General features: G+C 42.2%; 1 protein-coding gene across 5 annotated transcripts in view; it reads left to right on the top strand.

Annotated features, from left to right (window-relative positions):
* The first annotated feature begins 1630 nt into the window (after positions 1–1630).
* Positions 1631–27498, top strand: part of tmem69 (transmembrane protein 69) — a 32439-nt gene continuing 6571 nt past the window's right edge. The window contains exons 1-4 of one of the 5 annotated variants that reach the window (XM_063064405.1): positions 1678–1742; positions 5263–5548; positions 24178–24238; positions 25176–27362. In XM_063064405.1, coding sequence (XP_062920475.1) covers positions 24194–24238; positions 25176–25874 — 744 coding nt within the window. In that variant the 5' untranslated portion in view covers positions 1678–1742; positions 5263–5548; positions 24178–24193 and the 3' untranslated portion in view covers positions 25875–27362. Of the gene's footprint in view, positions 1743–1784; positions 1904–5262; positions 5549–22344; positions 22364–24177; positions 24239–25175; positions 27363–27498 lie in introns of those variants that run through there. The other 4 variants (XM_063064404.1, XM_063064407.1, XM_063064402.1 and 1 more) reach the window with 4 other exon arrangements.

The raw sequence follows: 27498 nt of genomic DNA, 5'->3' as shown, positions 1-27498 counted from the left end.
ATTGACCTCGGCAGCTATGAGCTGCTGAAAGGGATTTTGCTTTACTTTGTTCCAAAATAGATCTCCAGAATAGGAGAGATGGGCTGGCTGGTGGTGTAATGGCATCAGCACTAGACTTCAAGGCAGATGGTCCTGAGTTCGAATCTGGCTGGGTCCCAACCTGGGCAGCAGCAGTATCTGTGTGGAAGAAAGGCCTGGCAATCTCCTTCCATATCTTGCTGCAAAAACCCTGTGGACAACTACACTATCCGTAAGGCCACCATGAGTCGACAGCGACTCGACGGCACTCAGCAACAACAGAAGAGATAAGACAGATGATACAGTAAGTGACCCAGTATCAAAATAGGCAATTTGGCACTTTGTTGATCCAGATTTTGTAGAAATCGGAGTGGCAAAACAAATTGCACATTCATATTTTTCAAAAGTAAAGTGAATTATATAAACCAAAACTTTTCCTCATTTAAAAACAGAATTGAAACAGATTGACATGCAAGGTAGCATGTTTTCTTTTGTTCTGAGATCTTTTTGTGCTGTTACCTTCAGAAGTGTAAAGAAACTTCGGTCCTAATTGTGTACTTTACACACAGATCCATGTAGGCATCAACAGTTAAAATTGATATGCTGTGGGGCTTGTTCTTAGTAACCTATTACTTAAGTACATGCCCCACAGACAATCTGAAACTGGACTTAACAAAATGAAAACTGAAGAAATATTGCAGCAATGTCCAACAGAGTATTTTTTTTCTTAGCCAATCACATGTGATCAATGATGGCTTGATAGACAGCTCAAAGAAGGAACATTCACACTCGAGAACCTCAACCCTATTTAAAACCAAAGTAATTGGCAGGAGTCAGCCACCTCCCAAGTGACCCACCCAGCTATCCCGTGAAGCTTCTCCTGTTTACAGCCCAGGGGTTAAAAGAAGTCAGTGGGTTCCACATTTGCCTCGTCAGATTTCTCAGCATACACAGAACTGCAGTGAAAACAAAGTCATCTTGAACCCATGAGATTATCAGGTGGACAAAGAAAGTAATTAAATGAAGTTCCCAGATCACCCTTGAAAACCTGTTAATTTCCTGTCAGGTTGGAGCTATCAATTTCAGAATGTTGGTTATGGGAAGATGAACAATGTTGCATGCTCATGAGAAATGACTAAGTGTAATTTAGGCCTCATTGCTGACGATGTGGTCCAGAATGAGACACAGATGTTTATTCATACGTGCTTCCAGAGGATTCGGTGTTTTTTGTCAAGAAACTGTTGGCGGTACCTTAGAAATATTCACTGTCTGTCGTGCCTGTCTAAAAAGGGGTACAAAGAACATGGGTTACAATTTTCCAGTAGTCATGAATTTTGTGACAGGAATCAGCAGAATAAATATTAATCGGAGAATATTGAACTGAAAGACATGCGTTTGTGTTACTGTTTTTATTTTATTATATTTCAACGCAAGGATAAAACCACCGGCACTTTTAAAGTACTTTTCCCATCCACGAAGAAGTAGAATTGAAATTCCCTGTCATTCAATTTATGAACAATTCTTTATCAGATTTAAACAGTTCACTGCCGATTCCCGCACGTCCGGAACGGAACACTGATGCTGCTGCCGTTGGCCGGTTGCTTGATGTGGACGGGAACTCATAGCTTGCTCTGGTTTTCGCGTGGGTCGGATTGGTGTTTTCATTTTGCATATTATTTAATTCTGTGCTTTGGATAATTGATCGTGTCTCTTTGTCGGCGGAGGTAAGGATGTGCATTTTACTAAAATCTCGATGCCGACCAAGACACCCATCGGGTGAGCGCTGCTCATGGCCAATAAGGGATCAGTAATCACCTTCCATGACCAAGGAGGGAATTAACACAAGCAATTGGGTGACCCAGGACGGATCAGTTATGTTCACTAGGTGAGCACAGTAACGGCCAGAGAGTGACTTGCTGGGTGAAAGAAAGGAGACCTTGGCTTGGAAGGATTACGTCTCGTCGACTGGTTGAGTACCAGAGAATGCAATATATGGTTAGGGAAAGAATCAGAATCAGGTTCATTTTCCGTGACGTATCGTGAAATCTGTGGTTTTGTGGCAGTAGTACAGTGCAAGACATAAAAATCACTAAGTTACAATAAAAGGATATTGCAAAAGAGAAATAGCAAGGTATTTCATTCAGAAATGGCAGAGGGGTTGAAGCTGGTCCTAAAATGTTGAAAGTGGGTCTTCAGGTGCCTCGAACTCCTCCCCAGTGGTAGTATTGAGGAGAGAGTATGTCCCAGATCGTGAGGGTCCTTAATGATGGATGCCACCTTCTTGAGGAGCCCTCTCTTGAAGAATGCCCTTGTAGGGGAGGGTTTTGTCCGTGAGGGAGTCAATAAGCCTCTGCAGTCACTTTTGATCCTGAACATTGGAGCCTCTGTATCAGGCCATGATGTGACCTGTCAGTATGCTCTCCACTATACATAGGTGGCAATTTGCTAGATTTAGAAACAGCAGTAGGCAGTTTGGCCTTTTGGGCTGAATCAGCCATATCAACTCTTTGAAGAATAGTCTGCAAGTATCTGGAAGGCACACTGGTGAAATACAGTTAACATAGAACTGTTAAGAAGAGAAAACAAACTAGACTTGGGTTGCATGAGAAGATGAGAAAAAGTGGTGGCAGGACAAACTGAACATCTGTTGGAAATAAAACTGGTAAATTGCTTATTATTGTTGCATGTTCCAAGGTACACTGAAACAGTATGTTTTGCATGTCATCCATACAGGTTATTTTTCACACTTCAAGGAAAAAAGCAATAACAGGATGTAGCATAAATGCAGTGCAGGCAGATAATAATGTGTAAATCCATAACAAGTTAGGTTATGAGGTCAAGACTTATTGTTCAATAGTCTTATGATGTCTGGTGATACATGGTTTTAGGCCTTTCTGACTTTTGACCAAATGGAATGGTGGAGAAGGGAGAATGTCCAGGCTGGCTGTTTGTCCAAGGCAACGAGAAGTGTGGACAGAGTTCATGGAATAGAAGGTTGGTTTTCATGATGCCCTGAGCTATGTTCACAACTCTGCATTTTTTTTTTGCAGTTTCAGGCAGAGCAGTTGCCATACCAAGCTGTGGTGCACTGGGATAGGATGCTTTCTAAGAAAGTAGAGGTGCTGATGTGCTTTCGTGGCCATGGTGTTCACTTGGTTGGATCAAGTCTAGCTATCGGTAATGTTCATTCCTAGGAATTTGAAACTTTCAACCCTCTTGACCTCAGCACTGTTGATGTAAAAAGGAGCATGGACACTGCCCGCCTTCTTGAATCAGTGGCCAGCTCTTTTGTTTTGTTGTTGATATTGAAGGAAAGGTAGTTGTTGTGACATCATCTCACTTGACTCTCCACCTCTTTCCTGTATTCTGACTTGTTATTTAAGATTCCACCCAATGTGCTGGTGTCAACTGCAAATTTGTAGATGGAGTTAAAGCAGAATCTGGCCACACAGTCATGTTTGTCGGTGGAGTAGAGTAGAGGGTTGTAGATGCAGCCTGGTGGGGTACTATGGTGAGAAAACCCCAGGATTGTCATTGTGATAAAGGATCAAGTTCTGCTGTAGATTATCCTTCTGAAGTTTATTACAATATTTTCTCATCACTTGTACTGCCTGATTTGCTGGGTATTTCCTACAACTCTAACCTGCATTTCACAGCTTCTGCATATCACTAGGTTTGCTTTCACTCTTCTAACTTCCCTCATTGAACGCCACATTAGCCATCCCGTGGCTTCCACAGTGGCTAAACGCCACACAGTTATCGCCTGGCCATATCAGAATCAGGTTTATTATCACCTGCATTTGACGTGAAATTTATTAACTTAGCAGCAGCAGTTCAATGCAAAACATAATATAGAAGAGAAAAAAAATAATAAGTAGCTCAATTACAGCATACATATCTTGAATAGATTAAAAAAGTGCAAAAACCAGAACTACTGTATATTAAAAAAAGGGAGGTAGTGTCCAAGGGTTCAATGTCCATTTAGGGATCAGATGGCAGAGGGGAAGAAGCTGTTCCTGAATCACTGAGTGTGTGCCTTCAGGCTTCTGTACCTCCTATCTGATGGTAACAGTGAGAAAAGGGTATGTCCTGAGTGCTGAAGATCCTTAATAATGGACGCTGCCTTTCTGAGACGCAGCTCCCTGAAGATGTCCTGGGTACCTTGTAGGCTAGTACCCAGGATGGAGCTAACTAGATTTACAACCCTCTGCAGCTTCTTTCGGTCCTGTGCAGTAGCCCCCCCCCCCCCATACTAGACAGTGATGCAGCCTGTCAGAATGCTCTCCACCATACATCTATAGAAGTTTTTGAGTGTATTTGTTGACATGCCAAATCTCTTCAAATTCCTATTGAAGTATAGTTGCTGTCTTGTCTTCTTTATAACTACATCGCTATATTGGGACCAGGTTAGACCCTCAGAGATCTTGACACCCAGGAAACCGCTCACTCTCTCCACTTCTGATCCTTCTATGAGGATTGGTATGATCCTTCGTCTTACCCTTCCTGAAGTCCACAATCAGCTCTTTCATCTTACCGATGTTGAGTGCCACGTTGTTGCTGCAGCACCACTCTGCTAGTTGGCATATCTCACTCCTGTACGCCCTCTCGTCACCACCTACAATGGATGTACCCTCAGTAAATTTACAGATGGTATTTGAGCTATGCCTAGCCACACAGTCATGTGTATATAGAGAGTACAGCAGTGGGCTAAGCACACACCCCTGAGGTGCACCAGTGTTGATTGTCAGCAAGGAGGATATTTTATCACCAATCCTCACAGACTGTGGTCTTCTGGTTGGGAGGTCGAGGATCCAGTTGCAGAGGGAGATACAGAGGCCCAGGTTCTGCAACTTCTCAATCCGGATTGTGGGAATGACAGTATTAAATGCTGAGCTATAGTCGATGAACAGCATACTGACATAGGTGGTTTGTGTTGTCCAGGTGGTCTAAAGCTGTGTGGAGAGCCACTGAGATTGCGTCTGCCGTTAATCTGTTGTGGCGAGGCAAATTGCAGTGGGTCCAGGTCCTTGCTGAGGCAGGAGTTCAGTCTAGTCATGACCAACCTTGCAAAGCATTTCATCACTGTACATGTGAGTGCTACTGGGCGATAGTCATTAAGGCAGCTCAGCTTGTTTTTTTTTACGGTAACACGTTGAAGCTGCACCCTTTCTAACATGCTGGTGGAGAGGGTTTTATTTGGGTTTTTAGCGCTGGAAATAGTTACATCCGGACATGTCTCATTAGCAGGGCAGCAGTATGGTCGCATTGTTTATTCCAGGGACCAGCTGATTGCGCTTATGCCGGCCGGTTTAGCGAACAGAGCGGCGGACACCCCTGCTGAAATCTGGAGGAAAACACACAGAGGATGCAGAGGGAGATCGAAAAGGTGAGGAAAGAGGACCGGGTCAAGACAACAGACTCATGGAGAAGAGGAGTTCTCCACTTGGACTGCACGAGGACATACCCGACCAAAACTTTTCCATGGAGGGCTTCCAGACCGTTCGGGCTGACCGGAATTGCACTGAGAGCGGTAAGTGTAAAGGAGTTGGGGCTTGCTGTTCTGGTTAACAAACGGATGGTGCAGTCCTGGTCATATTACGATCGAGGAACGTGTTTGTAGCCCGGATATTGAACTTTTTGCTGTTGGACACCGGCCATATTCCATCAAGATACAACACTGGGCGTCATGGGAGATTGTTCCTGCCTGTGGCCATCGAACTTTGCAGCTCCTCCCATGGAGGGTCAGACACCCTGAGCCAATAGGCTGGTCCTGGACTTATTTTCATCTGGCATAGTTTGCATATTGTTGTTTGATTGTTTGTGGTTTTTGTATTTTTATGTTTATGCTCTATTCTTGGTTGGTGCAGCTGTAATGAAACTCAATTTCCCTCGGGATCAATAAAGTATATCTATGTCATTATTCTTCTTAGGCACTGGTATAACTGTCTTTTTGAAGCAAATGGGAACTTCCACCTGTAGCGGTGAGTGGTTGAAAATGTCCTTGAATACTGCTGCTAGTTGGTTGGCACAGGTTTTCAGAGCCTTACCAGGCACTCCATCGGGACCTTCTGCCTTGAGAGGGTTCACTCTCTTTAAAGACAGCCTAACATCGGCCTCTGAGACAGAGATCACAGGGTCATCGGGTGCAGCAGGGTTCTTCACAGCTGTAGTTGTGTTCTCCCTTTCAAAGCGGCATAGAAGTTGTTGAGTTCATCTGGTAGTGAAACATCGCTGCCATTCATGCTATTGGGTTTTGCTTTGTCGGAAGTAATGTCTTGCAAACCCTGCCAGAGTTGCCGTGCATCCGAGGTCACCTCCAACCTCGTTCTAAATTGTCTCTTCGCCCTTGAAATAGTTCTCTGCAAATCATACCTGGTCTTCTGGTACAGGCCTGGGTTGCCAGACTTGAATGCCACAGATCTAGCCTTCAGCAGATAACGTACCTCCAGGATGTTTCCTTTGCACCATTGTCCCTCCTCACCCACTCTGTAACTTTAAACTAACTTGTTTTGTCTTTCTCTCTGTTCTTGCAGAAGAAGCTATTTTCCATCCTGGTTCTTGTGCTCGTGCTGTCGTACCGTCTGCCTGATGGTAGTGGGTCAATCAGATTGTTGGATGGTTGGGAAAGGTCATTGACAATGTTAAGGGCCTTGTGTATGTAGCACTACTGATAAATATCTCTGATGGGTGGAAGAAAGGCTCCAATGATCCTCTCAGCTGTCCTCACAATCCTCTGAAGGGAATGGAGATCATATGCCTGTCGATGAGGCAGCTGATCAGGACACTCGATTGTGCTCCTGGAAACATTGGTTAAAATGGAGGGGTAGGAGCCTCACTCACCACAATCTCCTCAGGAAGTGGAGACACTGGTGTGCCTTCTTGGCCAAAGAGGAGATGTTGAGAGACCAGGTGAGATAGTTTGATATGTGCACTCCCAGAAACTTGGTGTTCCTAACTCTCCACGGAAGAGACATGTATGTGCAGTGAGGAGTGGCCAGCCTGCACCTTCCTAAAGTCCACAATCATCTCTTTGGTCTTGTCCACACTGAAACAAGTGGTGTTCACACCATTCCACCAGCCACAGCAGCATCCATCATCAGGGACCCCTCACCACCCACGTTGTGCTCTCTTCTTGCTGCTGCTATCTGGAGGAAGGTACAGTAGCCTCAGGACTCAATCTATGGACTTACTTTCAAGGACTGTCTTCATCTCGTGTTCTGGATATTTATTGTTTGTTTATTTATTATTAATATTATTATTTCCTTTTTGTATTTGCATAGTTTGTTGTCTTTTGCACACTGGTTGTATGCCCAGTTGGTGGGGTCTTTCATTGATTCTATAACAGTTACTGCATTTAATGAGTATGCCCGCAAGAAAATGTATCTCAGGGTTGAAAAGGTGATGTATAGGTACTTTTATAGAAAATTTACTTTGAACCTTACCTTCTTTCTGTCTCAATGTCATCGTTAATGAGGCCAACCACTGTTGTGTCATCAGTGAACTTGATTTGGTTTGAACTAGATCTAGAGATGCAGTTATGTGTCTGCAGCTTGAACAGCAGTGGGCTAAGCGTGCAGCCCTGGGGAGCGCTGGCGCTGTGTGCTGGAGCAGACGGAATGTAGCCTTTCTGTCAAGAAGTCCAGGATCCAGTGGCAGAGAGAGGTGTTGGAATCTGAGGACAGTTTGTCCACCAGCTTCTGAGGGATGATGATATTATATGCGAAGCTGAAGTCGAGAGACAGCATCCTGGCATATAAGGCACCATTTTCCAGGCGGGACAGGATGGAATGGAGTGCAGAGGCAATAGCATTATCAAGTGGACTGACCTGAGCAATAAGCAAATTGGAAGGGGTCCAATGTAGCAGAAGAATGTAGTTATTATTGAGGTCAGTGCCACTCGACAGTAGTTGTTGAGACAGGTTACTGTCAGCCTCTTGGACACTGGGTGCTTTGAAGCCCTTGAGGGGACAGTGGACTGTGCCAGAGCAATGTGAAGATGTCTGTTACAACCTCGTTAACTGGGCTTAGCACCCGACCAGGTACTTTATCAGGCTCCGCAGCTCAATGTGGACTGACCAGAGCAAGGGTCTTTGAGCAGAGCATCAGCTGCGGCCAGACAGAGTGCCCGCTCCTCCAGAGGAGGGGGATCTTCCTCGCCAGCACATTATGCTGTGCATGAAATGAAGCATAAAAGGCATTCAGCCTATCAGGAAGAGAAGCATCACTGAAGTTGACATGCAAAGTGGACTTGTAGTCTGTTATGGTCTGAATACCCCACCAAATGCGCCTCATCTCACAGAAATGGCTGTATGTTCTCTGTGAATAATCCGGTTTTGCCTTCCTGGTGCTGCACAGTTCTTGCTGACCTGAGAATTGCCTTATCCCCCAATCTAAAGTCAGATTCCCAATCTCTCAGCCATGCCCGAACCTCTGCTGTTAGCCATAGCTTCTGATTTTCCTGAATATAGATGTGTTTAATAACAGTGACATCCGCAATGCAGTTCTCTATGCAGCCAGTCACAGGTTTTGGATATTAATGTGATGGTCGTAGGTAGCTGTTTCCCTGAGAACTTTTCCTGTCTGAAATCATTGTCGTCCTCACTTATTACCAGTGTTGACAAGTCCATAATCTGCTGTGTTTGGAAATATTTATTCAACTGACTGAAATCATGAAAAGTGATGTATCTGACCACACATTAATAAATATAGGTTGGTGTTTAGGTTGAGTCATCTCATTATAAAACTCATCGCAAGTGCTCTTTTCAGCCACTGGCAAACAGAGCCTTCATACAGAGTTTTTAAAGAACTTTGATTCTAATGACTCATTTATACACTCTCTAATAATGTATGACTATAATTCCACTTGTCCTGCCGCTTTTGCTTCATGCTATTATTGTTTGTCTATCTCAATGCATGTGCCAAGTCATCCTGTTTATTTTTCAATTTTGTGAAAAATCAAATGAACTGCGAATACTGTAAGTCTACAATGCTGGGGATACTCAGCAGGTCAGTCTATATCAGCAGGAAGAGAAACAAAGTCAATGTTTTATGCCAGTGACCCTTTTCGGAACTGAGGGAGTGACCGTTGTATAGTCACTGTGGAAGCTAAATCTTTTCTTCACACAGTAGAGGCCAACTTTCATGGTATTGTTAAATTGTTGGTCATTATTGGAGTGGGGCAGTATTAGAATGGTCTGGCTTTGGATCAACAGGCAAAGACAGGAAGAGGTTCTAAGTAAATTTATGGGTTTTTTTTTGCTTTCTATTCTCTGTTCGTACATAGCTGTGCACTGAGTGTTGATCCTGAGTTTGTGGTATGTTCTTTGTGTGAGATGTGGGAACTCTGGGAGACCTCCAATTTCCCTGATAACTACATTTATACGAAGTTCATCGAGCTGCAGACTCTTATAGACCATGTTAAGGAACTGCAGCTGCAGCTTGATGACCTTTGGCGCCATACAGGAGAATGAGAATGTAATAGATTGCAGCTACAGGGAGGTAGTCACCCCTAAGATGCAGGAAGCAGGTACCTGGGTGACTGTCAGGAGAGAGAAAGGCAATAGACAGCCAGTGCAGATTACTTCTGTGGCTGTTCCCCTCAATAATTATACTGCTTAGGATACAGTTACCAGAGAGAAGCTGCAGCAAGCAGGTCTGTGGCACTGAGTCTGGCTCTGTGGCTCAGATGGGAAGAGGGGAGAGAGCACTGTAGTAGTGATAGGGAATTCCATAGTTAAAGGAGTAGACACGAGATTCTGTAGATGTGGAAAGGAAACCTGGATGGTATTTTGCCTTCCAATGCCAGGGTCAAGGATGTCTCGGACTGGGTCCACAGCATTTTAAAATGAGAGGGTGAGAAGCCAGAGGAGGTGGTACATATTGGTAACAATGATATAGATAGGGAATGGGAGGAGATCCTGAAGAGAGAATATAGGGAGTTGTGTAGAAAGCTGAAAGACAGGACCTCCGGGGTAGTAATTTGAATCTCACATGCAGAGGGGGTAAGAATGGTATGATTTGGCAGATGAATGCATGGCTGAGGAATTGGTGAAGGGAGCAGGGTTTCAGATTTCTGGATTATTAGAATTTCTTCTGGGGAGGGTATGACCTGTACAAACAGGACAGGTTACACCTGAACCAAAAGGAAAGCAATATCCTTGCAGGCAGGTTTTCTAGAGCTTTTGGGGAGATTTAAACTATTTTGGCAGGGAGATGGGGAACCAGAATGATAGGGCTGAGGATGGGGCCATTGCTATACAAGTAGATGCAGTGTATAGTGAGACTGTGAGGAAGGATAGGCAGATGAGAGAGCAAAACTGCAGTCAAGTGGGATGAGTTGAAGTGTAACTCGGGGGCAAAATTGAAGAGGGTAATGAATGCAGGACTGAAGGTGTTTTTTGAATTCACGCAGTGTACAGAACAATGTAGATGATGTTGCGCGGTTACAGTCTGGCAGGTATGATGCTGAGGCATCGCTAAGTAATGGCTGAAAGAAGATCATAGTTGGGAGCTTAACATCCAAGGATACACATTGTATTTATAGGACAGGCTGGAAGGCAAAGGGGGTGAGATGGCTCTCTTGGTAAAAAATGAAATCAAATTCTTAGAAAGAGGTGACATAGGATCAGACGATGTAGAATCTTTGTGGGTAGAGTTAAGAAACTGCAAGGGTAAGAAGACCCTGATGGAAGTTATAGAAAGGCCTCTGAATAGCAGCCAGGATGTGGGATATAAATTACAATGGGAGATAAAAAAGAATGTAAAGAGGGCAATGTTACAATAGTCATGGGGGATTTTAATATTCAGGGAGATTGCGAAAATCGGTTTGGTGATGGATCCCAAAAGAGGGAATTTGGAAAATACTTACAAGATGGCTTTCCAGAATAGCTTGTGGTTGAGCCCAGTAGGCGAAAGGCAATTCTGGGTTGGGTGTTGTGTAGTGAAACAGATTTCATTAGGGAGCTTCAGTTAAAGGAACCCTTAGAAGGCAGTGATCATAATATAGGACTCACCCTGCAATTTGAGAGAGAGAAGATAAAGTCCGATTAATCAGTATTACAGTGAAGTAAAGGGAATTACAGAGGCATGACAAAGGAGCAGGCCAAAGTTGATTGGAAGGAGACAACAGCAGAGATGACAGCAGAAATTTCTGGTGGTAATTTGGAAGGCGCAGGATAGATATATCCCAGAGATGACGAAGTATTCTGAAGGGAGGATGATGCAATTGTGGCTGTCCAGGGAAGTCAAAGACAGCATAAAAGCAAAAGAGGGGACATGGGATAGTGCAAAAATTAGTGAAAAGTTGGAGGATTGGGAAGCTTTTATGAACCAACAGAAGATTTTAAAAAAAACCCATAAGGAGAGAAAAGATGAAATATGAAGGTAAGCTAGACAGTAATATAGAAGAGAAACCTAAAAGTTTTTACAAATAGATAAAGAATAAAAGGGAGGGAAAAATAGATTTCAGACTGCTGGAAAATGACTCTGGAGAATTAGTAATGGGGGACAAAAAATGGTGGAAGAACTTAATATGTATTTTGTGTCAGTCTTCACTGTGGAAGACACGAGCAGTATGCCAGAGGTCCGAGTGTCTTGGAGCAGAAGTGAATGTTATTGCTATTAATAAGGAGAAGGTCTTTGGGGAAATTGAAAGGTCTGAAGTCACCTAGACCAGATGGACGACACCCCAGGTTTTAAAAGAGGTAGTAATGATCTTTCAATAATCAGTACATTCTAGAATGATTCCGGAGGACTAGAAAATTGTAAATGTTACTTTGTTTTTTCAGAGGGGAAGGAGGCAGAAGAATGGAAATTATAAGCCAGTTAGCCTGACTTCAGTGGTTGGGAAGATATTGGAGAGCAGTTTTAAGGATGAGGTTTCGAGAAACTCGGAAGCACATGATAAAATAGTCCTAAATCAGCAAGGTTTCCTTAAGGAGAAATCTTGCCTGATAAATCTGTTGGAATTCTTTGAGGAGATAACAGACAAGCTAGAAAAAGAAGAGTTAGTGGACGTTATTTACTTTGATTTTCAGAAGGCCTTTGACATTGTATGGTACATGAGGGTGCTTAACAAGATAAGAGCCCATGATATTACAGGAAAGGTACTAGGATGGATAGAAGATTGGCTGACTGGCAAAAGGCAAAAAGTGGGAATAAAGGGGGACTTTTCTTGTTGGCTGCTGATGACTTGTGGTGTTCTGCAGGGGTCGGTGTTGGGAGCACTCTTTTCATGCTATATGTCAATGATTTGGATGATGGAATTGATGACTTTGTGGAAAGATAGGTGGAGGCGCGAGTAGTGCTGAGGAAACAGGGAGACTGCAGAGGAGAGACAGATTGGGACAATGGGCAAAGAAGTAGCAGATGGAGTATAGTGCTGGGAAGTGACTTGTAGATGGAATAAAGGAGTAGACTAGTTTTTAAGCAGGGAGGAAATTCAAAAATCGGGTGCATAGGGCTTGAGAGTCCTTGTGCAGGATTCCCTAAAGGTTAACTTGCAGGTTGAGTCAGTGGTAGGAAGGCAAATGCAATGTTAACATCTTTTTTGGGCAGACTAGCGTATAAGAGCAAGGGTGTAATGCTGAGGTTTTATGAGGTGTTGGTCAGACCATACTCTAAGTGTTGTGAAAAGTTTGGGGCCCCTTATCTAAGAAAAGATGTGCTGGCATTGGAGAGAGAGGGTCGAGAGGAAATTCATGAGAATGATTCTGGGAACAAAAGTGTTAACATGAGCATTTGATGACTCTGGACCTGTACTCACTGGAGTTTAGGAGATTGGGAGGGGAATCTTATTTTAACCTATCAGATATTGAAGGGTCTGGCTAGAATGGATGTGGGATAGATGTTTTCTATAGTGGGTGAGTCCAGGAGGACCAGAGGGCATAGCCTCAGATTAAAGAAACGTCCATTTAGATCAGAGATGAGGATCATTTACCAGTGAATCTGTGGAATTCATTGCCACAGGCAGCTGTGGAGGTCCAGGCATCAAGTATATTTAAGGTGGAGGTCGATAGGTTCTTGATTAGTCGGGAGGTCCAGGGTTATATGGGGAGAAGGCAGGAGAATGGGTTTGAGAGGGGTAACAGGTCAGCAATGATGGAATGATGGAGCAGCATCAATGGTCCAAATGGCCTAATTCTGTTCCTATATCTCAGATCCAAATTTGACACACTTAGAACGACACACACAAAATGCTGGAGGAACTGAGCAATTTAGGCGCCATCTATGGAAAAGAATAAACAGTTGATGTTTCAGATCGAGACCCTTCTTCGGGACTGGAAAGAAAGGGAGAAAACATCAAAATAAAAAGGTGGGGGGAGGGGAAAGGAAGACTAGTTAGGAGGTAGTAGGTGAAGTCAGGTGGATGGGAAAGGTAAGGGACTTGGAGAAGAAAGAATCTGATAAGAGAGTGGACCATGGGAGAAGGGGAAAGAGGGGCACTGTTGTCCTCTTGTTAAAGGATTCTGACTCTGGCTTCTGTTTGGCAACTAGATGAGGTACAGAGGTTTCAGATGATTGGATAATTGGTTGTAGCAATATTTGAAGCATAAATATTAAACACAATACCAAATAAACTTTATTGCTTTAATATGAGAATAGTTACATGATCTGCTATGTAACAATATAGAAAAGGTAAAAATTCAACATTTAATTCAAAAGACAAAATTCTCTTGGGACTCCTTTGAGGTGTCAGTTTTGGTTAAGTGTATTTGATTCTTCTAGAAATATTGGTGGCAGCAGTTAGCCAAGTAGAAGTGACAGTAATAGAGCTTTGACCAGCGTCCGATCCAGACATCAGAAGATTCAGAGGAGGGGATTTCATTGCCTGAGTAGAAACGAAGGAGCAGTGGGTTGCAGCAGCATAATAGAGCTTTGACTGCGACTAATCATGTTTGAGATTGATTAGTGAGAGCAAATTAAAGGAAGGCAGGGGCAAGCTCGGCAGCTGTCATCTGAGTGGACAGAATCAGAGTGGTGATCTTGAGGCTTTAGCTCTTCGCGGGTTCAGCAAAGACAGACTCCTGTCAGAGAAATCAAAGAAAAGCTCTAGGCTAATTGTGGAAATGGACATGAGGTTCTGTGGGCGAGAACAAGATTCCCAGATATTATGTTGCTTCCCGGGTGCAAGGGCCCGGGACGTTTGGATTAAGTCCTCCGCATTCTTGAACAGCCAGAGGTCATGGTCCATGTAGGTACCAATGACATGGGTAGGACAAGTGATGAGGTTCTCCAGAGGGAGTTGGGTGCCAAGTTAAAGGGCAGCATCTGCTGGGTTGTGATCTCAAGATTGCTACCCGTACCATGTGCTAGTGAGGCCAGAATTAGGAAGATGATACAGTTTTAACATGTGGCCAAGGAGCTGGCGTAGGAGGGAGGGCATAAAATTTTTGGATCATTGGGCTCTCTTCCAGGGAAAGTGGGACCTGAAGAGAAGAGACGATTTGCACCTGAACGGGAGGGGGACTAATATCCTAACGGGAAGGTTTGTTAATGCTGCATGGTGGGGTTTAAACGAGAGTTGCAGGGGGATGGGAACCAGATTGCTAGAACATTTAATGGAGAGGTTGTGAAAGCAGAAGCTGGTAAGACCTCAAAGTCACGAATCAAAAGGTTGATCATGCTGCAACTAGTATCCTGGGCTGCGTATATTTCAGTGCAAGAAGTATCACAGAAAAGGTGGATGAGCTCAGGGCATGGATCAACACGTGGAATTATGATGTTGTAGCTATTAGTGAGACTTGGTTGCAAGAGGGGCAGGGCTGGTAGCTCAGTATTCTGGGGTTCAATTGTTTTAGACATTACAGAGCGGCAGGGATTAAAGGAAGAGGGGTGGCGTTACTAGCCAGGGAAAATGTCACAGCAGTGCTTTGTCAGGACAGACTGGAGAACTTGACACGAGGCGCTATAGATAGAACTGAGAAATAAGAAAGGTATGACCAAATTAATGGGGCTATATTACAGACCACCCAACGGTCCAAGGGACTTAGTGGAACAAATTTGTAAAGAGATCGCAAACTGTTGCAAGAAACATAAGGCGATTTTAACTTTCCACATATTGACTGGGAATCCCCTAATGTAAAAGGACTAGATGGGATAGAGTTTGTCAAATGTGTTCAGGAAAGTTTCCTTCATCAATACGTAGAAGTCCCAATGAGAGAGCGTGCGGTGCTGGTCCTGCTATTAGGGAATGAGACAGGGCAGGTGACAGAAGTTTGTGTAGGGGAAACATTTTGCATCTAGTGACTACAATGCCATTAATTTCAAAGTAAGTATGAAAAAAGATAGGTCTAGTCTGCAAGTTGAGATTTCAATTTGGAGAAAGGCCAATTTTAATGGTATCAGAAATGATCTGGCAAGTGTGGACTGGGACAGGCTGTTTTCTGGCAAAACTGCACTTGGAAAGTGGGAGGCCTTCAAAAATGAAAGTTTGAGAGTACAATGCTTGAATGTGCTGCAGAATAAAAGGTAAAGATGACAAGTGGAGGAAACCTTGGTTTTCAAAAGATATTGAGGCCCTGTTTAAGAGAAAAAAGGAGCTGCATAGTAGGTATAGGCAAGGAGGAACAAATGAGGTGCTTATCGAGTATAAGGAACACTTAAGAAAGAAATCAGGAAGGCTAAAAGAAGGTATGAAGTTGCTCTAGCAGACAAACTGAAGGAGAATCCTAAGGGATTCTACAGATATGTTATGAGCAAAAGGATTGCAAGGGACAAAATTGGTTCTCTGGAAAACCAGAGTGGCCATGTGGAGACAAAATAGATTGGGGATATCTTAAATGAATTCTTTGCATCTGTATTTACTTTGGAGAAGGACACAGAGTTTATAGAGTGAGGCAAAGTGAAATCAACTTCATGGACCCTGTACAGATTAGAGGAGGAGGTGTTTGCTACCTTGAGGCAAATCATGGCGGATAAATCCCCAGGGTCTGACAAGGTGTTCCCACGGACCCTACGGGAGGCAAATGCAGAAATTGCTGGGTCCTAGCAGAAATATTTAAAACATCCTTAGCGACAGGAGAGAGGAATGGAGGATAACCAATGTTGTTCCAATGTTTAAAAAGACTCTAAACATAAACAAGGATATTATAGGCCAGTGAGTCTGACATCAGTTGTGGGAAAGTTATTGGAAGGTATTCTAAGGGACTGGATATACAAGTATTTGAATAGACATGGATTGATTAAGGATAGTCAGCGTAGCTCTGTGTGCATTCGATCATGTCAAACCAATCTTGTAAGGTTTTACAAGGAGGTTACCAGGAAAGTGGATGAAGGCAAGACAGTGGACGTTGTCTCCATAGACTTTAGTAAGGCATTTGACAAGATCCTACGTGGGAGGCTGGTCAAGAAGGTTCAGTGGCTTGGCACTCAGGATGAGGTAGTAAATTGGATGAGACATTAGCTTTGTAGAAGCCAGAGAGTGGTAGTAGATGGTTGCCTCTCTGACTGGAGGCCTGTGACCAGTGCTGCGCTGCAGGGATCAGTACTGGGTCATTTGTTGTTTGTCATCTTTATCAATGATCTGGATGATATTGTTGTGAACTGGGTCAGCAAATTTGCAGATGAAACGTAGATTGGTGTGTAGTGGACAGTGAGGAAGGCGATCATGACTTGCAGAAGGGTCTGTATCAGCTGTAAAAATGGGCTGAAAATGGCAGATGAAATTTAATGCAGACAAGTGCAAAGTTTTGCACTTCAGTCGGTCCAAGCAGGGTAGGTCCTACACAGTGAACAGTAGGTCACTGAGGAATGTGGTAGAACAAAGGGATCCAGGAATACAAGTCCATAATTCATCGAAAGCAGTGTCACAGGTAGACAGGGTTGTAAAGAAAGTGTTTGGCACATTGGCCTTCATAAATCAATGTATTGAGTACAGGAGATGGGATGTTATGTTGAAGTTGTATACGTCGTTGGTGAGGCCTAATTTGGAGTAGTGTTTGCAGTTTTGGCTGCCAACCTGCAGGAAAACTGTAAACAAGGTTTAAAGAGTACAGAGAAAACTTACAAGGATGTTGCCAGGTCTGGAGGACCTGAGTTATAAGGAAAGATTGAATAGGTTAGGACTGTATTCTTCAGTATGTAGAAGATTGAGAGGATAGTTGATGGAGGTTTACAATATTATGAGGGGTATAGATAGGGTAAATGCAAGCAGGCTTTTTCCACTGAAGTTGGGTCATGTGTTAAGGGTGAAAGATGAGAAGTTTAAGGGGAAACTTCACTCAGAGTGTCGAAAGAATGTGGAAGGAATGAGGTGCCAGCACAAGTGGACCATGCGAGCTCGATTTCAACATTTAGAGAAGTTTGGATAGGTACATGGATAGTCGGGATATGAAGGGCTATGGTCCCAGTGCAGGTCGTTGGGAGGAGGCAGTTTAAATGGTTTCGGCACGGACCAGCTGTGCTGAAGGGCCAGTTTCTGTGCCCTGCTTATGACTATGATAGTTCAAGAGAGGCTATTTAAGTGGGCCAATGAGATTAGGAGTGGGAGTAGAAAATGTATACAAAGTGCCATAATAGGTTTCATGCTGCTATGTAAAATTACAATATGGATGATAGCCATGTAGGAAGCTAGTAGTTATTTGTAACATGGAGCACTCTGCTATTCGGAACAGCTTTGTGTTTCAGAACTGTGAAATCAACAGAGTGGAGGAAAGTGAGGGGTGACTTTATTTATACAATCATGAGGGGGGATAGATAAAGTGAATGGTCATAGTCTTTTTCCCAGGGTGGGTGAGTCTAAAACTAGAGGTCAGGGATGAAAGGTGAGAGGGAAAAGATTCAGAACAGACCTGAGGTGCAACTTTTTCATAGTGAATATGTAAAACAAGCTACCATAGGATACTGTAAAGGTGGGTACAGTTACAATGTTTAAAAGGCATTTAGACAAACACATGAATTGGAAAGGTTTCTAACAATGGTTCCCAAACCTCTTTGGATTGTTGCCCTATTGACTCCCAGACCACATCCCCAGTGCCCCCTCCCTTTCCGGACATTACGTAAAAACTGTAAAGAATTTTGATTTACGATGCGCAGTGAAAGAAAATAGGAATTGCAAATTTAAAGCAGTGACAAATCATTTGCAAAAAATATTCAAATCTGTTTAAAGCTACAAATACAATTATTTCTTGAATTACAGTAAAACAATTTTTATCATCAATGCTACAGAGTGCATTATTAGACCAACTATTCACCAGTTCATTGCTTTTTCACCTTTCAATGAGATGGATGGGCTTGGTGTTGTGATATCAGCTTCTCAGAAGGGTAGGGGAAGGAAGAGGAGGGCAGTTGTGATAGGGGACTCGATAGTAAGGGGGTCAGATAGGTGATTCTGTGGATGCAGTCCAGAGACCCGGATGGTAGTTTGCCTCCCTGGTGCCAGGGTCCGGGATATTTCTGATCATGTTCAAGATATCCTGAAGTGGGAGGGTGAGGAGCCAGAGGTCGTGGTACATATAGGTACCAATGACATAGGTAGGAAAAGGGAAGAGGTCCTGAAAGGAGAATATAGGGAGCTAGGAAGGGAGTTGAGAAAAAGGACTGCAAAGGTAGTAATCTCGGGATTACTGCCTGTGCCACGCGACAGTGAGAATAGGAATGCGATGAGGTGGAGGATAAATGCGTGGCTGAGGGATTGGAGCAGGAGGCAGGGATTCAAGTTTTTGGATCATTGGGACCTCTTTTGGCGCAGGTGTGACCTGTACAAAAAGGACGGGTTACACTTGAATCCTAGGGGGACCAATATCCTGGCAGGGAGATTAGCGAGGGCTACTGAGGTGACTTTAAACTAGAATGGTTGGGGGGTGGGAATCAAATTAAAGAGGCTAGGCGAGAGGAGGTTAGTTCACAACAGGGGGATGGGAACCAGTGCAGAGAGACAGAGGGGTGTAAAGTGAGGGTAGAAGCAAAAAGTAGTAAGGAGAAAAGTAAAAGTGGCAGGCTGACAAATCCAGGGCAAGCATCAAAAAGGGTCACTTTTCAACATAATTGTATAAGGGCTAAGAGAGTTGTAAAAGAGCGCCTGAAGGCTTTGTGTGTCAATGCAAGGAACATTCGTAACAAGGTGGATGAATTGAAAGTGCAGATTGTTATTAATGATTATGATATAGTTGGGATCACAGAGACGTGGCTCCAGGGTGACCAAGGATGGGAGCTCAACATTCAGGGATATTCAATATTCAGGAGGGATAGACATGAAAGAAAAGGAGGTGGGGTGGTGTTGCTGGTTAAAGATGAGATTAACGCAATAGAAAGGAAGGACATAAGCCGGGAAGATGTGGAATCGATATGGGTAGAGCTGCATAACAGTAAGGGGCAGAAAACGCTGGTGGGAGTTGTGTACAGGCCACCTAACAGTAGTAGTGAGGTCGGAGATGGTATTAAACAGGAAATTAGAAATGTGTGCAATAAAGGAACAGCAGTTATAATGGGTGACTTCAATCTACATGTAGACTGGGTGAACCAAATTGGTAAAGGTGCTGAGGAAGAGGATTTCTTGGAATGTATGCGGGATGGTTTTTTGAACCAACATGTCGAGGAACCAACTAGAGAGCAGGCTATTCTGGACTGGGTTTTGAGCAATGAGGAAGGGTTAATTAGCAATCTTGTCGTGAGAGGCCCCTTGGGTAAGAGTGACCATAATATGGTGGAATTCTTCATTAAGATGGAGAGTGACATAGTTAATTCAGAAACAAAGATTCTGAACTTGAAGAGGGGTAACTTTGAAGGTATGAGTCGTGAATTAGCTCAGATGGAGTGGCAAATGACACTTAAAGGATTGACGGTGGATATGCAATGGCAAGCATTTAAAGATTGCATGGATGAACTACAACAATTGTTCATCCCAGTTTGGCAAAAGAATAAATCAAGGAAGGTAGTGCACCCGTGGCTGACAAGAGAAATTAGGGATAGTATCAATTCCAAAGAAGAAGCATACAAATTAGCCAGAAAAAGTGGCTCACCTGAGGACTGGGAGAAATTCAGAGTTCAGCAGAGGAGGACAAAGGGCTTAATTAGGAAGGGGAAAAAAGATTATGAGAGAAAACTGGCAGGGAACATAAAAACTGACTGTAAAAGCTTTTATAGATATGTAAAAAGGAAAAGACTGGTAAAGACAAATGTAGGTCCCCTACAGACAGAAACAGGTGAATTGATTATGGGGAGCAAGGACATGGCAGACCAATTGAATAATTACTTTGGTTCTGTCTTCACTAAGGAGGACATAAATAATCTTCCAGAAATAGTAGGGGACAGAGGGTCCAGTGAGATGGAGGAACTGAGCGAAATACATGTTAGTAGGGAAGTGGTGTTAGGTAAATTGAAGGGATTAAAGGCAGATAAATCCCCAGGGCCAGATGGTCTGCATCCCAGAGTGCTTAAGGAAGTAGCCCAAGAAATAGTGGATGCATTAGTGATAATTTTTCAAAACTCGTTAGATTCTGGACTAGTTCCTGAGGATTGGAGGGTGGCTAATGTAACCCCACTTTTTAAAAAAGGAGGGAGAGAGAAACCGGGGAATTATAGACTGGTTAGCCTAACGTCGGTGGTGGGGAAACTGCTGGAGTCAGTTATCAAAGATGTGATAACAGCACATTTGGAAAGCGGTGAAATGATCGGACAAAGTCAGCATGGATTTGTGAAAGGAAAATCATGTCTGACGAATCTCATAGAATTTTTTGAGGATGTAACTAGTAGAGTGGATAGGGGAGAACCAGTGGATGTGGTATATTTGGATTTTCAAAAGGCTTTTGACAAGTTCCCACACAGGAGATTAGTGTGCAAACTTAAAGCACACGGTATTGGGGGTAAGGTATTGATGTGGATAGAGAATTGGTTAGCAGACAGGAAGCAAAGAGTGGGAATAAACGGGACCTTTTCAGAATGGCAGGCAGTGACTAGTGGGGTACCGCAAGGCTCAGTGCTGGGACCCCAGTTGTTTACAATATATACTAATGACTTGGATGAGGGAATTAAATGCAGCATCTCCAAGTTTGCGGATGACACGAAGCTGGGCGGCAGTGTTAGCTGTGAGGAGGATGCTAAGAGGATGCAGGGTGACTTGGATAGGTTGGGTGAGTGGGCAAATTCATGGCAGATGCAATTTAATGTGGATAAATGTGAAGTTATCCACTTTGGTGGCAAAAATAGGAAAACAGATTATTATCTGAATGGTGGCCGATTAGGAAAAGGGGAGGTGCAACGAGACCTGGGTGTCATTATACACCAGTCATTGAAAGCGGGCATGCAGGTAGAGCAGGCGGTGAAAAAGGCGAATGGTATGCTGGCATTTATAGCGAGAGGATTCGAGTACAGGAGCAGGGAGGTACTACTGCAGTTGTACAAGGCCTTGGTGAGACCACACCTGGAGTATTGTGTGCAATTTTGGTCCCCTAATCTGAGGAAAGACATCCTTGCCATAGAGGGAGTACAAAGAAGGTTCACCAGATTGATTCCTGGGATGGCAGGACTTTCATATGAAGAAAGACTGGATGAACTAGGCTTGTACTTGTTGGAATTTAGAAGATTGAGGGGGGGGATCTGATTGAAACATATAAAATCCTAAAGGGATTGGACAGGCTAGATGCAGGAAGATTGTCCCCGATGTTGGGGAAGTCCAGAACGAGGGGTCACAGTTTGAGGATAAAGGGGAAGCCTTTTAGGACTGAGATTGGGAAAAACTTCTTCACACAGAGAGTGGTGAATCTGTGGAATTCTCTGCCACAGGAAACAGTTGAGGCCGGTTCATTGGCTATATTTAAGAGGGAGTTAGATATGGCCCTTGTGGCTACGGGGATCAGGGGGTATGGAGGGAAGGCTGGTGTAGGATTCTGAGTTGGATGATCAGCCATGATCATAATAAATGGTGGTGCAGGCTCAGAGGGCCAAATGGCCTACTCCTGCACCTATTTTCTATGTTTCTATGTTTTAACATCAGGTGCAATGCTACCCAAGAGTCTCATATCCCTATGTTCAGTAATTTGTGGTTTGTTTTGTTGCTTTGCAAGAAGTTGAGTGACTGCACTGGAACTGGGTTCAACTAAATACGTTGTTAGAAAGGCAATAGGAAACATTTTGACCTTTTTCCACAGTGTAGGATAGTTCAGAGATTTCTTTCTGCAACCAAAAGTCTTGAGATGAGTTTTTGAACCTCTGATTCAGCTCAATGTCATTTTGTAGTGAGATTGGTTCTCCCTCATTCCTTCCTGTTAATTTTTCATTTCAAGTGTTGAGAATGGGATTTTTTTTACTCAATCTGGAATTTAGATTGAGAGAAGATCCTGATATCTCTCTTATTTGTCTTTATGCAGCTCACCCAGGCGGGCACAGTATACTTCAAGATCATCATTTGGTATTTTTTTTCTCTTACAACTCAGAGAGGCTCAGAAATTGGCAAGGGTTGCAATGACCAATGTTGCACTTAAATAGGGTTAACTGAGACAGAAATGTGGAGACAACTGATTTGACTTTGATAAAATTCACATTGTATCCTTGCAATTGAAGACTGAATTCATTCAAGTCTTCAAAGAATTTTATTATAGTTTCAAAAAATGCAGCTCCTTTTCCTTTTTGAGAGCCATCTGACTTCCGTGTGCCACAGCAAGCATGCAAACAGTTCATCATTTTCAGTACAAAGCTCTCAAAATAGTCAAGAATGAGAGCATAGGTCTTGATTCTAATTACCACTGTGATAACAGTATTTAATGATTTGTGTAACTGATCACTTAGGATTTTTGCGACACAGTGTAGTCTGTGAATTACACGGAATGGTAAATATGTTAGATACAACTGTTTTCAAGAAAGTAATAACCCCACGGTGGTGTCTTGTTTGTGCAACCAATGAGAAACCATTAATGATAAGAATGCTGGTGAGAGGAATATCCTCCTCTTTGAAAATTTGTTTAACAACCCGAAATCTTGACTCCCCCTCTGTATCAGTTTCTTGTCTCCTTGCAAATAACAACTCTTGAATCATGCTTTCATCTTTTATGAAGCAAGAGTAACCAAGAAGTGAAGATTTGTTCCCTGGCAAAGTTGGCTCATCCAACTGCAGAGCAAATTCTGTTGTCCTAAATATGGTGCACAATGTGTTTTCCACATTCTCAGGTATTTCATTATTCATCGTTGAACAGAGTTGTCGCTGAGTGGAATCGCTTTAATTATTTGGTCTGGTGACTTTTGCAAAACCATACTCAGAACCTCCCTTACTGCCGGTAGAATCGGTTCTTCAATTGTATGGGATTTTCCATATTTAGCAACGAAATTGAAATGTTGTATGAAGCACACAAATCATCATTGTTATGTTTTGAAGTGACTTCTGAATCTGAAAGTTTTCACAAAGTGACTGAAAATAAGCCAAGTTTTTGTTTGCTTTATCAGAGTGTATTCTCTTCAAATATTCAAGAAGCCTTCAGATGTGGTCAAGACCAACTGAAAGGACAGATTCTGAACTTTATCCCATTGAATGCCATACCCTAAATTACAGGAGTTATGTCACTGTGTGATTTGGTATGGAAATCGTTCTAGTTGACACTGTACTACAGTGGTGAACAGCAATAATGTGCGGGCCCAGCCCAGAAGTAGAATGATTTCTTCGGTCCAGATTTCCCATGATATGCCAAATACAGAAGTGTCACATTGCTTTTCAACAACTATAATGCGTTTTGAGCAAAGTCTCAGAGAACAGTGGGTTAGCAAGAGATGAGATGATTACATGAACATTGTAGTTATTTATGAGGCACTGAGGATCAAATACTTAAAATAAGGAACTAATTTCTTAAATTAAATTAGCTACCCTCCTTGCTACGAGTGCCCCCCTCACTGGACCCTTTATCTTTATCAATCCCTGCCCCCCCCCCCCAAGCAGGGTGATATCGCCCCCTTTTGGAACCACTGGTTTAGAAGAATACAGACCAAATGCAGGCAAATAGGGTGAGCTCAGGAGCCATTGGGCCAAAGGAAGCTAAGTTTTATTTATAGAAACATACAGTAACATCAGTAATCCAAAATCAAAGTGTTTAAAGCTACAGGAATCCATCGAGTTAATTCTTATTACCAATAATTATGAACCCACTCCATTTAATTTTCTAACCATCTTTCTTTTTAACTGGAGAATAATAATATTCAAATGCAGAGACAGATGAAGATTTGATTTCATTTCTGCAGGCATCCAGGACTCAATATGTATGCTTTTTTGATGCGGAGTTGCTTTCAAACTAACAAGAAGGTAAGTGTTAAGCATTTCAAGCATGGAAATTTCACCACTACACTGACTAGATTTCAGAGGAATGTTAAAACATGTTATTTTTCCAGTAATAATGCAGTAGAAAAAGATGGTGGTAATTATACAATTGCAGAGGCATAATTGAGAATATTTGGAATTCTGTAATTTATCATTATTGGTAAGGGTATTATTGAAAGATAAGAACCTGAAATACTTATTCAAATTTAATATAATATTAAGGCATTTACTAACCAATAAAATATGCTAGGATGAGACTAGCTGGGAGAAATATCAACAGAATTGAAACTACAGAAAATGTAAGTTGCTGAATAAATATACTGGACAGTAGGATCGTTGGCAAAGTTGCCTAACTTTGGAACTATGTTCCAGAGGTGTAATTTGCCATTTGATTTGGCAGATGTGGCTGTAGAAGTGCAATCATTGGAAACAAATTGTTCATTGTTGGACTGAAGGAAATACCTGTTCCACGTTTGCAAATGGATGTGGCCAGTATATACAGCAATCTAAACTTACGATTTTGAAGTTCATAGAAACAACACTTCCTATGTAGTTTAATAACTTTTTTATGTTTATGAATTATCCAACAGACCAAACCAAAACTGAATATATCTTTTAATTCAGTCCTATGAAATTTAATTAAATTACAGCCAACTGCCGAAATAGTCCTGAACTATTTCATGTGGGGAAATGATTTTAAGTGGTTTTTAATTTTGTAAAGTTCTTTGTATTTCTCATTCAGAAAAGAATGGTATTTTTGCAAACTGAGTTTGAGAAAGAGTGGGATTTAAAAAAATATATAGTGATAACAATATGCTTCGAATTTTAGAAATGTTTTTATGCATGTTGTAACTAAAACAAACTCTGATGCTAAATCGACCACACATACTATTTCTTTAATCATTTATACTTTGTATTCCAGATTCAGAAATTGACATCACTGTTTCTACATGAATCACGAAAATTTACTTCTCATTGTTTATCGATCCCTTATATGCAAAGAATTACCTTGCAGCAAAGCATGAAATACCTGCAAAAATCTGCACCTTTTTTGATTCAGACCAGCTCGTTTTATCTGTCCTCTCCAGCATCCAAGATGAAGAAAGTAGAGGAACCAGAGAAACGTGAATTAGACTTGTTAAGGTATGACTTTAAAGAACTGAAGAACACTCCCAAACCTGCTCTCTATCTTGGTTTTGGTGGATTAATTCCTTTTGTCTCTGCTCCTCTTTTCATGGCTATTTCAGAAACGTATTTCCCTGAACTAGCTTTTGCCCAAATGGCATACGGAGCAGCAATACTCTCATTCCTTGGAGGAGCACGATGGGGATTTTCAATTCCAGAAAACAGCCCTGCAAAACCTGACTGGCTGAATCTGGGAAATAGTGTGGTTCCTTCCTTATTTGCCTGGATAGCCCTACTCTTTCATGACAATTTCAGTGAGGCTGCAATTATGATTATCATGGGTCTTGGTATAGCATTACATTATGACTTAAATTTACTCCCAGGTTATCCCAGTTGGCTCAGAGCACTTCGAACTCTGTTGACTGTGATAGCAACGTTCTCTTTGGTTGCTTCAATAATAATAAAAAGTACATATCCTGAGAAAAAGTTAGTTTAAATGGGAAAACGATGTTAAAGGAAAGCGATTTTATGAGCTCTTCAAATTGCGTAACAGTGGACAACATCGTCATTTTAATTCAAACTGATTGTGTGTGGAGAAAACCAAATGTGATGATTAACAATTAATTCAGTTATATTATTTGTAAGAGTCTTTTGATTAACATTCATTATATCCCTTTTTTTAGTTTGAGTCCTTTTTCTGACATTGTTACAAGTATTGGTGATAATTTAAATAGGAAATCAACTTTAAGTCTTTAGGTTAAAGAAATTTTTGTTGTTTAAGAGCATCCATTGGTGTCTTTTACTGGCCACAATCCATATGTTGGGTTAAAGCCAATTATTTATGCAAACTATATATAACATTAAGGTTTGGCCAATATTTGTATATCAGTATCTAAAGATACATTAAAGACATACAATGCTATAATCTTGCTGATAGTTTAAAAGCAGTTTTGCAGTCAGAAACCTATAAATTTAGCATAATTGTTCATGTTGAGAGATGATGGCAGATAAATGAGATGCTCCTGCTTCTGCAAGATTTTCCACTTGTCAACTGGGAAATCATGTGCCAGGAAACATCATCCTACCAGCAAAGCACAGGACTACAACCCATAAACGTTCTTGTGTGTTTTGCATTTCAAAGCTTGTATTTACTCCAAATAATTTTTGTTCACAAAACCATATGTATACTAGTTTATTTCTAACCAGATTTGTCTGTTCATTTAGGCTGAGCCTCAGTCTGATATGGTATTTAAATCCATTGAGTGTGAGTTTGTGGTCTTCTGCTGCTGTTGCTCATCCACTTAAAGAATCAACATGTTGTAGATTTGGAAAATGCTCTTCTGCAAACCACTGTTGTAACACGTGGTTATTGGAGTTATTCTCACTTTCCAGTCAGCTTGAACCAGTCTTCCATTGATCTCTCTGGCTAACAAGGCATTTTCACCCACAGAACTGCAGCTCACTGGCTGTTTTTTTTTGTATTTTGCATCACTCTCTGCAAGCTTTCGGGCAGGGGTTCCCAAGCATTATTTTATGCCATGGACCCCTACCATTAACTGAGGAGTCTGTGGACCCCAGTTTGGGAATCCCTGCTCCAGAGACTGTTGTGCATGAAAATCTCAGGAGGTCAGCAGTTTCTGAGATACTCAATTCACCCTGTCTGGCATGGACAATCATTCCACGGTTAGTCATTTAGATCAAATTTCGTCCCCACTATGATGTTTGATCTGGACACCAACTGAACTGCTTAACTATGTATGCATCCTTTTATGATTTGAGTTCTGCCACGATTGACTGATTAGATATTTGCATTAATGAGCAGGTGTACCTTATAGTGACTACGGGATGTAGATTGGGTAGATAAGTCTTTCCCAGGATGGAAATGCCAGATATTTTGGTGAGAGGGGGAAAGTTTAATTGACATTTGGGAGCCAGGTTCCTTTTTTTTATACATAAAGAGGTAGTAGGTACCTGGAACACAATACCAAGGAAAGTGGTAGAAACAGATATCATAATGTTAAATGAAAATTTAGAGAGATATACAAACAGCCAGGAAATAGAGGGAGAAAGAGCCTGTGGAAACAGGTAGGAGAGGTTTAGATTGGCCTTGTGGGCTGAAC

This window comes from Mobula hypostoma, chromosome 12 (genome assembly GCF_963921235.1).
Source record: "Mobula hypostoma chromosome 12, sMobHyp1.1, whole genome shotgun sequence".
Classification (NCBI taxonomy): domain Eukaryota; kingdom Metazoa; phylum Chordata; class Chondrichthyes; order Myliobatiformes; family Myliobatidae; genus Mobula; species Mobula hypostoma.
Note: the sequence above shows the minus strand (reverse complement) of the source record. Positions and strands in the feature narration are given on the sequence as shown.